General features: G+C 56.9%; 1 protein-coding gene across 2 annotated transcripts in view; it reads left to right on the forward strand.

The window, feature by feature from the left end:
- Positions 1-11,888, forward strand: part of TWIST2 (twist family bHLH transcription factor 2) — a 49,317-nt gene extending 37,429 nt beyond the window's left edge. For both annotated transcript variants that reach the window (XM_034655534.1, XM_002922475.4), the window contains exon 2: positions 11,171-11,888. In XM_034655534.1, coding sequence (XP_034511425.1) covers positions 11,171-11,231 — 61 coding nt within the window. In that variant the 3' untranslated portion in view covers positions 11,232-11,888. The remainder of the gene's footprint in view (positions 1-11,170) is intronic.
- The last annotated feature ends 850 nt before the right edge of the window (positions 11,889-12,738 follow it).

Genomic DNA, 12,738 nt, shown 5'->3' on the forward strand with positions numbered 1-12,738 from the left:
GGCTGGCTGCTACCTGGGCACAGCTGTTTCTCCTCGTTCCGCACGGGGGTGGTACGTGCGCTGTCCTGCAGCAGCCACGCCCGTGAGCCTTCCCTTGTGGCCGCCAAGCCAGGGCTCCCGTGAGCTGCTGCTGGGCCACCTCCAGGATAGCCGGCCCTTCTGTGGCCTCCACGCTGACTGCCCACAGCCATGTGGCCCATGCGACCCAGGGTGGCTCACTCTTCCCGTCTGCTTCTGTAGACGAGCCGACGTTCCCTGACCTGGCGACGTCCTCAACACTTGCATGTGTGCTGGGTGGTCTCTAACTACGATGGTTTCCCAGCGGAGGTCATTTTTATGCCCGTGGTGCTGAAGCTGGAGAATGCGCAGTAGGGTAAAAGTCATGAGTCCAGAGCTTGGGAAGTGAGAGGCCTTGTCCCTGTGGTTGGGAGTGGGTTAGCCACGTCCACGTCCACATCCACGTCCACGCTCCTGGGGTGCTCGCGGCCTGCGAGTGTGTGCTCCACGCCAGGCCCCCGGTCGTGTGCTGCTGGTTTTTCCAGAGGCCTCACACATCTCAGGTGTCTGCTGAAGCCAGGGCTTCCGGAGATGGGAAGGACTGAGGACTGGGGCAGAGTAGGGTTCTCCCCATCACTTCGGAAGGGTTTTGCGTTTTTCTGAATGAGCGTGAATATACGCATAATCTCTCTAAAGTAGCATATTGTCTCCGGGTCATTCAGGGAAATAGCTTTAGGTGTCATTATTTCTGTAAAGAGTTTTGCATTTTGAAAATTGCCTACTTTTCTGAGATTAAATTTGGGAACTAAATGCTGGTGGCCGTAGTTAGGGAGTGCGTGTCAGAGCTGATTCATTACTGGAAACGGTTTTATATCCCCCGTTTTCACTATTTCAAGGGAAATCATCTCAGAAATGTTCTTTCACAGTTAAAATTAGAACTACCCTATGATCCAGCAATTGCACTGCGAGGTATTTACCCAAAGGGTACAAAAATACAGATTCGAAGGGGCACCTGCACCCCAATGTTTATAGCAGCACTGTCCACGATAGCCAGACTATGGAAAGAGCCCAGATGTCCACAGGCTGACGAATGGATATAGAAGATGTGGTTCACATACAAGGGAATATGGCTCGGCCATCCGAAAGTGAGCTCTTGCCTTTTGCAACGACGTGCATGAAAGTGGAGGGTGTTATGCTGAGTGAGGTCAGGCAGAGAAAGGCAGATGCCATATGATCTCCCTCATATGTGCAATTTAAGAAAGAAAACGTGAACATGGGGGAAGGGGAAAAGAAAAAAGAGGGACACAAACCATCAGAGACTCTGAACGACAGAGAACAGACTGAGGGTGGCTGGTGGGAGGGGGTGGGGGATGGGCTGGATGGTGACAGATACTAAATGTCATGAGCACTGGGGGTGGCATGCATGTGATGAATCACTGAATTGTACTCCAGAAACCAATATGGCACTGCATGGTACTACCTAAGATTCAGATTTAAAAAATAAATTTAAAAAAGAGAGAGAAGCCACTCCTAAGAAGCCCTCCCTGCCCCCTGACCGCCAGCACCGGTTGGCGCTCCACTGGACCTGGCCTTCCTGAGGTCACCTGGTGACCCCCGCCTGCTTCTCCTCTCTGAGGGTGGGCTCCTTCCAGCAGGGGGCGCTGCCAGCCAGTGCCGCGCGTGGCCTCTTCAGGGACGGACCTCCTCTCCCGCTGCTGCCCCAGATGTTCGCATCCGGGTCTGTCGTGGTCAGGAAGCACGCAGCTGGAGAAGGAGCCCCAGGTCTGGGTTCGAATCCAGACAACACTAGGTAGCGGTTTCCGCCTTCCTCCAGAGGGCAGGGTGATGTCCGCCTTGCTCGGAAGCTGTGTGTGAAGCTCGCAGCCCCGCTGGGGTTCGGAGCTGGACATCCTGCTGAGTGAACCCGACCTTCGGGTGTCCCGCACACCCCTCCAGCTCAGTGCCACCACCTCTGCTCTTGCTGTTCCCCCCCACAAAGCAACTTCTCTTCTCTTCCCTGCTTTGCTCCTGGGGTCCTGACCCCTCCTGCTGCCCGAGCCAGACCACTGGTCACCGTGCCCCGCCCAGGGGCCCACTGCTGGGGGTCTGACCTCCTAGCAGTCCTTGAAGCCCCCAGTTACCCCTGAAAAGCAGCCCTGGTCATGCCAGTGCCCCCTACACTTTTCACTGCCTCCTGTTGCCTTGTGCGGTCCTGCCCACCCCACAGCCCCTCCCCAGAGCCATGGGTCACCATTGCCCTCAAAGCCTCCTTTCCTCCCATGCCACCTAAAATGTGCCCTGAGGCCCTTTCACCCCCCCCCCAGGACCGGACGTCCTCGAAACCCCGCTTTAAGCTCCAGTTCTGTGAAAAGCTCCCCAGACCCCCCACCCGCCTGGAGATTTAATCGTTGCCTTCTCTGTGCCTTTAGTATGCACCTTTTCACACCTTCAACTTAACTGGTATTGTATTTGCTACAGTCACTCCATCTGTAATACATGTTTATACTGCAGAACAACATAGTGGTAGGTCCCGTGTACTTTCAGTAAACCTTTATTAGAACACGTATGACGTATTGTTACCATGACTGGTTTTGTCGTCTGTCCCCGAGGGAACTGGGGTAGGACAGGGACCAGGTTGTACCCCTGACATGCATCTGACAGAATGCCTGACCTCCGCAGACCTTCACTATGTTCCCTTGAGCCGCTGCTGCTGTCGCTGGAAGGGCTGTGTCCTCAGATCCTCATTTGTGCAAAGACATTGATTAAGTCAGTGTTCCTGGGTCTGGACCCACATGACAGGTGTAGGAATGAGGTCAGTCATATGAGAAGGATTTCGGCCTCGTGCCTCGGGGCGTAGCTGACCTGAGTTCTGGGGGCAATTCTGCACCTGCCTGGTCACTTGGCCTAAGTCCCTTCCAGCCCCAGGCCCCATCTCCTCGTCTCTGACATGACATCACCGATGCGTCAGCTCCACGTGCCGACCTGTACCAGCAGCCTGAAAACCACCGGCAAAGGGGGATTTTTGCTCCACCGGCTTTTGCTAGTGGGTTTTATTTGGAAGCTACATTTAGTGACATCTGGGGAAATCGTAATTCACTGGTCGAGGTAGTTCCTGGATTCGGAGGCCCCGAGTCCCGGAAGGAGGCCGCATCCTGCTATTACCTGCTTGCTCCGGACTGCTCTCCCTGACCACCTCTGAGCCTGGGGTACACTTTGCAGCGTCCTGTGACTCATGGAGAAGAAATGGGAAGGCCTCCGTCAGAGGAGGGCTGGACAGAGTAAATGCCGGGAGTCACTGGTGTGGACACTGGGCCTTCCTGCCACAGCTCCCTCGGGAACGGAGAGAGCTGGCCCCAGGCAGCCCTGGGGCCACATCTCTCCGAGGCCCGGAGGCCGGGGGCACCGCGTAGAGAGGGTCTGGAAGCAGAGGCGAGCTTGCCTTCTCCCCAGGCTGCTCCCAGGCTGACGTCTCCTTGGCAGGAAGGCCACTCCGGACACTGTCAGCTCGAACGGCGGAAGCCAGACAGAGATGGAGAGAGACAGCTCTGCTTCCAAGCTACTCCCTTGAAGGAGGGAGGCCCACAGCTCTGCTGCCAGCCAGCAGGGAGCCGTGGGAGCTGAGCCCGGCGTCAGAAATACAGTCATTGCAGACAGGATCGCGCTTTCTCATGCGGGCAAGCAGGGGTCAGACTCTTGAGCCGTGGGGCTAGGGAAGAGGCACACAGCGTGTTCTCACCCAGCGCCCTCCTGCCCCTGCGGCCCTGCCCCAGACTCTGACTCTAGGTGCCCCACACAAGGGGCATCTGGAAGCAGGGGCTTGCCACGGAAACAGAGAGGGCCCCGGGGGCACAGGAGCTTACAGCCCCTGCTGGCCTCCAAGCAGCCTTCCCAAACATCTCACTGCCACCTGGACGCCCGGGAGCCACGGAGGCCACTCCAGAGCTGTGCCGAGTGTGGTGCCTTGGCCATTTCTCTGCCCCAGCAGCAGAAGCCCATCAGCCTGCTAGGTCCTAGGAGCCTTGTGGGGGCGACAGTGGAACCCTGCCCACCCAGCCATTCCCGGGAAGCAGACTCTCCAGAGGGAACGGGCCAGGCCCCAGCCAGCAGAGAAGCTCCTGGATCTTGACTGGCCTGCTTGGCAGAGCGCTGTTGCCTATGAGAACCCCATGGCCGTGGCCTCCACTGGACTCCGGGAAAGGGTCCAGGGGCCAGCAGAGAGAGACCAGAGCATCCTGTCTGCTTGGCCCAGGGACAGTGCACAGACCACCCTGAACAGGGCAGGGCTGCCTGAGGGAGGGACCCCAGTGGGAGGGCCACGTGGCCAGGGCACAGGCAGCCGGAGAAGCCTTGTAAAAATCGTACAAGTCTGACGGCTTCTTGATCTGTGTTTGCCTTGGCCAGAGCGGCTTGCCTTTATCTGCCCCCCACAGCCCCACAGCCCCACCGCCATCCCACAGGCATGCCCGCCGTGTGCTCTGACGCTCCGTAGGGAGTCCAGCTCCAGGCAGGAGGGTTGGGCCTATGGGAGGACAGCCAGCACCCTCCTGCCCTCTGATTTAGAAGTGGATTCTTACAGTCGCTGGGGTGGGGTGGAGCTATGTTTCGTTGTTTGCCATTGAGAGTTCCCTAGGACAGGTGCACAGAAGTCGGCAGGGAGGGGAGGGGGCCTGAGCCCTGCCTGAGGATGCCCCCCGTTGCCCCGCAGGGGACCCCCATGTGCTGGACCCCACCTAGCAGCCAGCAGGGGCGGCTGGATCNTCTCCGCCTTTCTGATCAGCCAGGTGAGGCTGGAACTGCCCCTGGCAGGTCTTGACCCCTGTCCGCTAGGGCTGGTCTGTTTGCAGCCCGCCTGCAGCTGCCTGCTGATCCGACCTGGAAAGAAGTTGCACATTCTCTCCTCTGAAAGCGAAACCTCTTATATCCCCTGTCTCTGGACAAGGCATTTCTCACGGAGACAGCCGCTGGGCAAGGCGGCTCTGGGCGATCGCTAAAAAGCCCTCCCCAGAAGGAAGGCGCAAACCCCTCAGCGGGGCAGGGTGACCTTCTCAGAGCCTCCAGGGTCTGTCACTGGCACCTGGCTGCCCTTCCCTTAGGGCGAGCCATGTTGGGAGTCGCAGGCTGGCTGCACAGCTGTGTCCGCTTTGTGTCCCACCTACCCCAGTGTGTCTGGGGTGTCGGGCAGAAGGACAGCTGGTGGGTGTAGTGGGGATGCCTGCAGCGGGGATGGCCCCCAGCAGGGAGCACTGAGGTGCCCAAATCCTCTTCAGCCTGTCTCTAACCAGCTGTGTGTCTGGGAAGTCACTGCGTGTCACAGCTGCAGCTGACCGGCTGACCTGGGACGTGCTCAGGTGGGCATGCTCACCTCTTCCGGATTCTCTAGAGGCATCTTCGAAGAGCTGGGGATTTGGCAGAGTGTAGACGATGATTCGTTCCATGGTTCAGGGCGAAGCCTGCTTCTGCATTCTCGTGAGCTCCGCTGTGAAGAGGATGCTGCCAGCCGGCAGAGTGGCAGAGACTCAGAAGTCACGAACGGGACAGAGCACAGTAGGGAGAGGGGTTCTAGAGGGAGCCCCGCATTTCCCTCCTGCACCAGCATCGCGCTGGGGTCCGTGCCATCTCTTCACTGTAGGTGTCTTTCCACAGGGCTTTATTGAGCACCTGCTATGTGCCAGGTGTTGGTTTAGACCCTGGGGACCCAGATGGGGAAGAAACCACAACCTGGGGTGACAAGAGTATTGGGCACAAGCCAGGCGAGGCCCCGAGCATCTTGCGTGCTGTGGCTCCCTGAATCCCCATAGCCCCGCGGCGGTGGTCTCAGGGGGACCTCAGCGGGTGTTTCTACAGACGTGCAAGCTGAGGCCCGGAGGCCGCAGGGGCCGTGATGGCAGCACTGGGGTTCAGCTCAAGGCCTGAGCTCTCGGGTCCTGACTTATCGGGAGCTTCCAGAATGCTCGCGGCGCGACACTGCGTGTGTCAGTGTCTACTGGGCTGCTGACCCTTTCTTGCGCCAGATTTCCCGATGCTAACTGGCCGGCATTCCTGGAGTAAACCCTTCTGCGTTGTCCGGAAGGGGGTCTTCAAATCCATGGCTTGACTCGGTTCCCCGATGTCTTACTTAGCAGCTCTGCGTTCAGCGTCTCAGGGAGCGTGACCGGGTCTTTGGTTCTGCCCTTTGGAGTGGGGTCAGAGTTGTGTCCTGTTGGCATTTTATGGGGGAAGCTGTGCATGGTGGAGGGCAGGGGCCGTATGGACTGTTTCGTACCCGCCTTGAAATGATGCTGTGAACCTGAGACTGCTCTAAAAAATAGTCTTCAGCAAAAGAAACAAGTAATAAAAATAAATAAGGGAAAATGGGAAGTGTTTCCTCATCCATAAACTCTGGACCAACTTAAGTAATACAGATTGGAACGACCGGATTCCGGAAGATTCTATGTAATGCTTTTGTAAAGCAGTCTGGTTCCGGATCCTTCACAACCTGGTCAGCTTATCTTACAAATATGGACACATTCAGGTTTCCTACTTTTTCTTGAGTGAGTTTGGTAAAGAGTGGGAAATCAGGGGGCGTGGTGGTCACGGATGGAGGGGTGCCTGGTGTGTGGTCCTGCCGCCCCCACTCTCACACCCTGTGGCCTGGGGCAGGCAGGAGCTCGGGGTACTTGGGGACCCACAGGTTCCTTCGGCCTCCGAGGCTTTTCCTACCAGCGTTCTTATTGGCCTGTTTGTCCTGCATGGGACGACTGTTAGATGGCGTGATACTTGCAGAGACAAGGGCCCTCAGTACTTTTCCTCTGGGTGGAAGACTTTTCCATAGTATTTCCCCAGAAATGGCATCTGGGGGTGCATTTTCTGAGGCCGTACATGCTTAACCATGTCTCTCCTGCTCCCCCACACGGTCCCTGGACCCTTTTCCAGAGAAACACCAGGCGTCCTGGGATCGTCCATCAGCACACAGGAAGCTATCCTGTTCTGGCTCTTTTTTGCTTCTTTTCATGTCTTGGAAGCCAGTGGGAGGTTTTCTGTACTCTTAGAGTCCAGAACTTTCCCTGTGATGTGGCATGGCTGCCCGTGTTGTCAGTCGCTCTTCCCAGAACGCTGTGTTCCTTTTAACCTGGGACCGTCAATCTTCCCTGAGTACGGGGACATTTTCCCCCGCATCTCGTCTGGGGCTGCGGCTCCTCCCTCCTTCCACATTCTTTGTCTTTTGCTCAGATCCTGGAGACCTCCGTGAGGCAGTCTCTGATTTATTGATCGTTTTTCATCAGGGTCTATTTTGCTATTTTGCTTCCATTTCTTACAAAATATCCCACTTCCGTACTCTCTGTGATTTCCAAGAGCGCGTTTCTTGTTTCCTGCTTCTCTTTGAAAACGGAGTCTCCGTATTTTATCCCCGCAGACTCCCTGGGCTTCTCTCCAAACGATGAATTCCACTGTTCTGAAAGTTTGGTCCCTGTGCTCTGGGCCATTCGTGAGGTGCTCAGCTCCCCGATTTCCCCGCCACGGGCCACAGCCACCTGATGCGAACCATGCCTTGTTTTCTACTCATATTTGCGGCCCGTCGGATTGACCTGAGCGAATGGGTTCCATGCCTCCAGCCAGCTCCGGGGGGCCAGGTTCAAACAGTCAGGAGGCTGTGTCCAGGCTCGGCGAGGGGACAGGGAGTCCCAGCTGAAGATCGTGCTCCATGAACGCCTGGGTGGACGGGGGTGCTGTCCCCTGTGGGATGGGCAAGACCCACCAGGGAGGTGGTCAGTTCCACTGCGGGGTTCATTATGTTCATGTCCACATGGCACATTCCCTGACCCCAGCGCACCTGGCAGCCCAGGAATTGGGGGGTCTTTATTTTCAGTGTAGTGACTGGGAGGAGAGAGACACAGGTGGCAGCAGGAGCGGGCTGGCAGGTGGTGGCCCCTTCGAGTGACGTGGACAACGTCAGGGTCCTGTGGAGGTGGAGTCCTCCACTTTTCCTGCTGAAGGGGGTAGTGAGGGCCCGAGCAAGCCCTCCGTGGCCATGACCCTGGGTTTCTGTGGGCAGTGCCCGGCTCCCTGAGCCTCACGTCCTACCCCTCTGGCTTCCATGGGCAAAATCTCAGGGGTGTGTGTGTGTGTGTGTGTGTACTGTACTAACCAGAGATGACACATCTGTGCCCATTTCCCTCCTTACCACCTACCCTGCTTTTCTTCGGCAGTCCAACAAAGTTCAAGGTCCTTTGTCCCCTTCCTTTCTGGCTGCAGAGTCTTACTGGCATTTCCTTTTAAAAAGTTGTCTGTGCTGCCCTGAGTTCTACTTGTTTTCAAACATGATTCTTCTCCCCTGTTAGATTTCTCTGATTCTTTTCCGGACTTTTTAAACAACTCGTAGCATTTCTGGCACATGAATGATGCTCAGTACATGTTAGAAAGAGGGATGAAAGGATGGATGATGGATGGATGATGGATGGAAGGAAGAGGAGTGGGTAGATGGGTAGATAGATGGTGGGTAGATGGAGGGATGGAGGCATGGGTGAATGGGTAGATGGAAGGATGGGCAGATAGATGGTGGGTGGCATGATGGACTGATGGATGGATAGAAGGAGGGAAGCAAGGAAGGGTGGGTGGTGGGTAGCTGTGTGGATGGAAGGTACATGGGTAGATGGATGGAAGGTCTTATAATAAACTCTTCCCCCTTAAGCGCCCTGCCTCACTTTTTGGAGAATTTCTGTTGGGTTAGGTCCTGGAAATAAGAGTCAGTTAAGATCTTTACTGTGTATTGGTGCCCAAGGGTCTGGTGTGGGAGAGAGGAGCAGAGTTACTCTCTTGGTGTAGCTGCTGCTTTGCCGCTGTGCCCGCCACCCCCCTTCCCTGCAAGGCAGACAGATGCAGAGAGTGAACCACGGACAGGGCACACGCGTATGGTTTCAGGTGACTGCTCTATGCGGGAGGCGGTCCCGGGCCCCAGATGGTTTGTATTTGTTGCCGAATATGCTGCCCATGTCGGCAGACGTGGTTGGGGTCAGGGTGACATCAAGGGGCCCAGGCCCACAGGCTCTTGGTCAAGAACTAATGAACCTGCTTCTTTCTGCCCGAGCCCAGGACCCCGCGGGCGCCTGCAGCAAACCCTGAAACTCAGCACTACTGGGGGACGGCCTCCGTCATTCTTGGCTTTTCATGCATGATCCTGTATTTCCCCTTGGAGGGTTGGTGCAGCTCATATATCAAAACTGTTGTAATTATTCCCTCCCTCTGAGGAAGGCTTCCATTCAGCTTTCTCTAGCTGCCCCCTGATTAATTATCTAATTACAACCACATTCTCCGAGAGAGCAGCCTTTGACTTTCTGCCCGGGACCACTTAGAAAGGCGGATGTATTGGGAGTGTTCTGGGCTTGAGAGAAAAGTAGTGTGTGTGTGAAAACACCCCGAGTTTTTGGGGACAATGTCTTAGCCTTCCCGGACTTTTGTTTTGGCTCAGCAGGGGTTTCTGGAGCTCTCTGGGGATCTGTGGTGAAGGACTGGGGGTACAGGGACAGGAGGAAACTTCCTGCTGCTCACTGCCTAGGAGTATCAGGGACACACACACACACACACACACACCCGCTAAGATGTCACCTGTCGCCGTATTAAAGATTCTTCTGTGTTTTTCTACCTTCCACATCATCGTCCCCGAACGTGGGGTTGCCTGTCCTTGACCTCTTGTCCTGGAGGGGAATTCCTCCTGGTGACCCTTCTCCCAGCCTCCTCCTTGGTAAAGCCATTCCTGACTCCACCCCACCCCCAGGCCCCTGCCAGCCCCCCGTCTCAGCACTCAGGTGTGCAGCCACAGAGCCCTCCGGCAGCCCCCTCCGCGGTGCATGGGGGTGGAGGCCCGGCTCCTGCACCTGTCGGCCCCCACAGCCAGCGTGGCCCTCAAGGCTCTCGATGAATGGACTTGTCTCCTTTGGTTATGAGGTTTAGCTGGTTATTTCTGTGTGTGTTCTCCAGATGTGGAAGTGTGCGCGGTGTGCATCAGGCCCTGGGGTAGGCACTAAAGGTCACGTGGGGCCCAAAGTGCTCGCCCGCCAGTCTTAGAGAATCGCTAACGAAGCTCAGGGTCTCCTGGGAAGGATGCTATCGGTTCAGGGTGGGTTGCAAACTGGCCACGTGTACTATAGGACTGGGTCCCACAGGACCAGGCGATCAGCCGCCCACAGCCCCCCAGAACAGCTGGTGACAGGTGGGAAGTGGTCCCAGCCATGAGCTGCCAGCTTGGAGCAAGGTGTGGGACCCAACTGTCCTCACCCTCAGTCCCTTCAGCACCCAGGTAGCCGGCCTTTCCAGCGGTGTTGACGTCCTTGACCATGCACTCATGCCCAGCCATATTATCCCCCGTCCTCCTGGGCTTCCCACCCCCAGGACTCATGACGTCGGCTTACAACAGCCACGTGTCTCTGAAGTCGGGGAATCTCACACCCTGCCCTGAGCTTCTTTCCAGAACATCTCCTCCAGCAAGTCCCATGGGCACACACGGCAGCGGGTGCGGTCTGGGGACCCCACCGCCAGCTCCCTTGCCTGTGTTCCCTCTCTCTGCCATTCCATCCTGTCTTCCATCTGCACCCCCAGCCCTTTCCAGGCAGCAAGGTCAACTGGGTAGGCTGACCTTCCTTGTAGGAAGGCAGGAGGCTCTGTGGAGAGTGTGGCCCTGGTCCGTGGATTGGCTCCCAACCTGGTGCCTCGCTGGCCCATCCTGCGGCGAGGCGGTGGGGCTGGCAGGAGAGGCCCAGTGTGGCCCCTGGAAGGATTTGCTCAGCGAGACGCGCTGCACACGTCTCACACCGCACGCCGCTGCAGTCTGAATGACACACGTGCATCTTGCAGACCCTTACACCCCTCGCGGGGCCTTTGGACACAGGACAGTTGTGTATCTTGATCACAATGGAGCGTGCCCGAATCGACGTGGGATGAGCTGGCCTAGGACTGCATGCACTCCACATGCCACACACACGCCGCACACGATACACACATACACAACCACACACACACAACACACCACAAACACCACAACCGCACCACACATAACACTCACAACCACATATACCACACGAGCAACACACGCACCACATCCATACACGCACCACACACACACCACATACACGTACACACAACCACACAGGCACACCCTGCATACAGTGGGGCCTCACCCTCCCTCTTCCGTGTCTTCCAGGCTGTCCTGTGGGGCTGAGGCTCGAGTGGAATTGGGACGCCTCCACGTCTGTCACTTCTGAAACCTGAACAACCTCAAGGAAGCCTCCCCTCTGCTCTCCAGCACAGCGTTCGGACAAGGGGACAGCAGCAGCATCGAATGAAGACCCCAGACCACACAACTCCTCCCCAGAGACGGTCCCCACAGAGGAAGCGGCACTCGCGGCCCTTCTCGCCGGTGACATGTTCCTTGTCATCCTTGCCACTGTTTGGATTTTTCTTCTGGGTTTTATTTTTTTTTAGGGGGGGGTTGATTCTTTCTGAAAATCTCTAGATTCAGGAACATATTTACAAGGATTGAAATCTTGGATTTGTATTTCCCTCTAAGTGCCTTTTTAATGTATATTTTTTTAATAAAACAGAAATGCATTCCTGTACCATTCTGTTTAAACTGGACCAAGGCTCTCAGACAAGAACCTCGTGTTCCCTCGCCCCCAGCCTCTGCATGACTGTTCCACGTAAGCCTGGACTCCTCCTCCCACCTCGCCTCTTCTCTTGCTCATGATTTGCTCAGCTAACCATTTTTAAAATATGTTCTGTTTCAGTGTATATGTTGCTTATTTGTTTTATTTATTGAGATATTTTTAACAAGCTCGGTGACTGCAACGTGGCTGTGTACCCCGCCCCCTCCCAGGAGTAATAAAGACGTCCGTGCCGCCCGGCCTCCCCTCTCCTCTTCTGTACCGCGCAGCACCGAATCGGCCAGGAAAGTCAGAGCGGCTCGCTAAAATGACCGTCGTTTCCCTTTAGAAGGGACAAGAAAGGATGTGAGGCAGTTTCTGTCGTAGGTCGTTGCAAACGTTCTAGAAGCTACCGTCCTTAACATGGTCCAAGTGCTGCAGACCCAGGCCTGGGGAAGCAGGAGAGGCTGGCCTCGCCCCCTCTGTGCCCCCCGTAGCCCCCACTGCTAGCGCTGCTCTCCACACCACTTCCCATGTGTCAGACCATGTCCATCCTGTGTCCCATCCCGCCGTCCGAGGTTGGCACTCTCCTCCTGGCGCCGTGAAGCCTTCCCCACCGCCTTACACCCGCACTCGCGCCCCCACTCCATCAGTCTCAGCTTACGTCGAACCCCGTGTAAACCGTGGGCTGCCCCCACCCCCAGCCTTGTGCACACAGCAGGGGGAGGTTGAGGAAACGGCCCCTGTGTGGACAGGTAAGGTTGGCGCACTGCTCTGGGGTACGGCAACCCCGGAAGGGCCACGGTCTGCAGCTAGGAAGGAGACTGTGGCTGGGGTCGGGTCCGGGTGGGCAGCCTAACAGTGCAGACACAGCTCCGTGAGGGGCGGGGAGGCCGGCACCCCCCCCCTTGCTGCTGGCCTTGGGAGCCGCTGGCCATGTCTGTGGGCACCAGCAGGGGGTGGGAGAAGCCCCCAGGTGAAGGGCAGCCAGCTGGGGGACTGCAAGTCACCAGGTCGTCACCACCCTGAACCACCCGTGGCCTGTCTCCTGGGGAACAGTGGATCCCGGCTCTGTGGGGCAGAGCTGTCCGAGGACAAGACACCACACAGAACCCACCTCCCAGACAGG

Source organism: Ailuropoda melanoleuca, chromosome 2 (assembly GCF_002007445.2).
Source record: "Ailuropoda melanoleuca isolate Jingjing chromosome 2, ASM200744v2, whole genome shotgun sequence".
Taxonomy (NCBI): domain Eukaryota; kingdom Metazoa; phylum Chordata; class Mammalia; order Carnivora; family Ursidae; genus Ailuropoda; species Ailuropoda melanoleuca.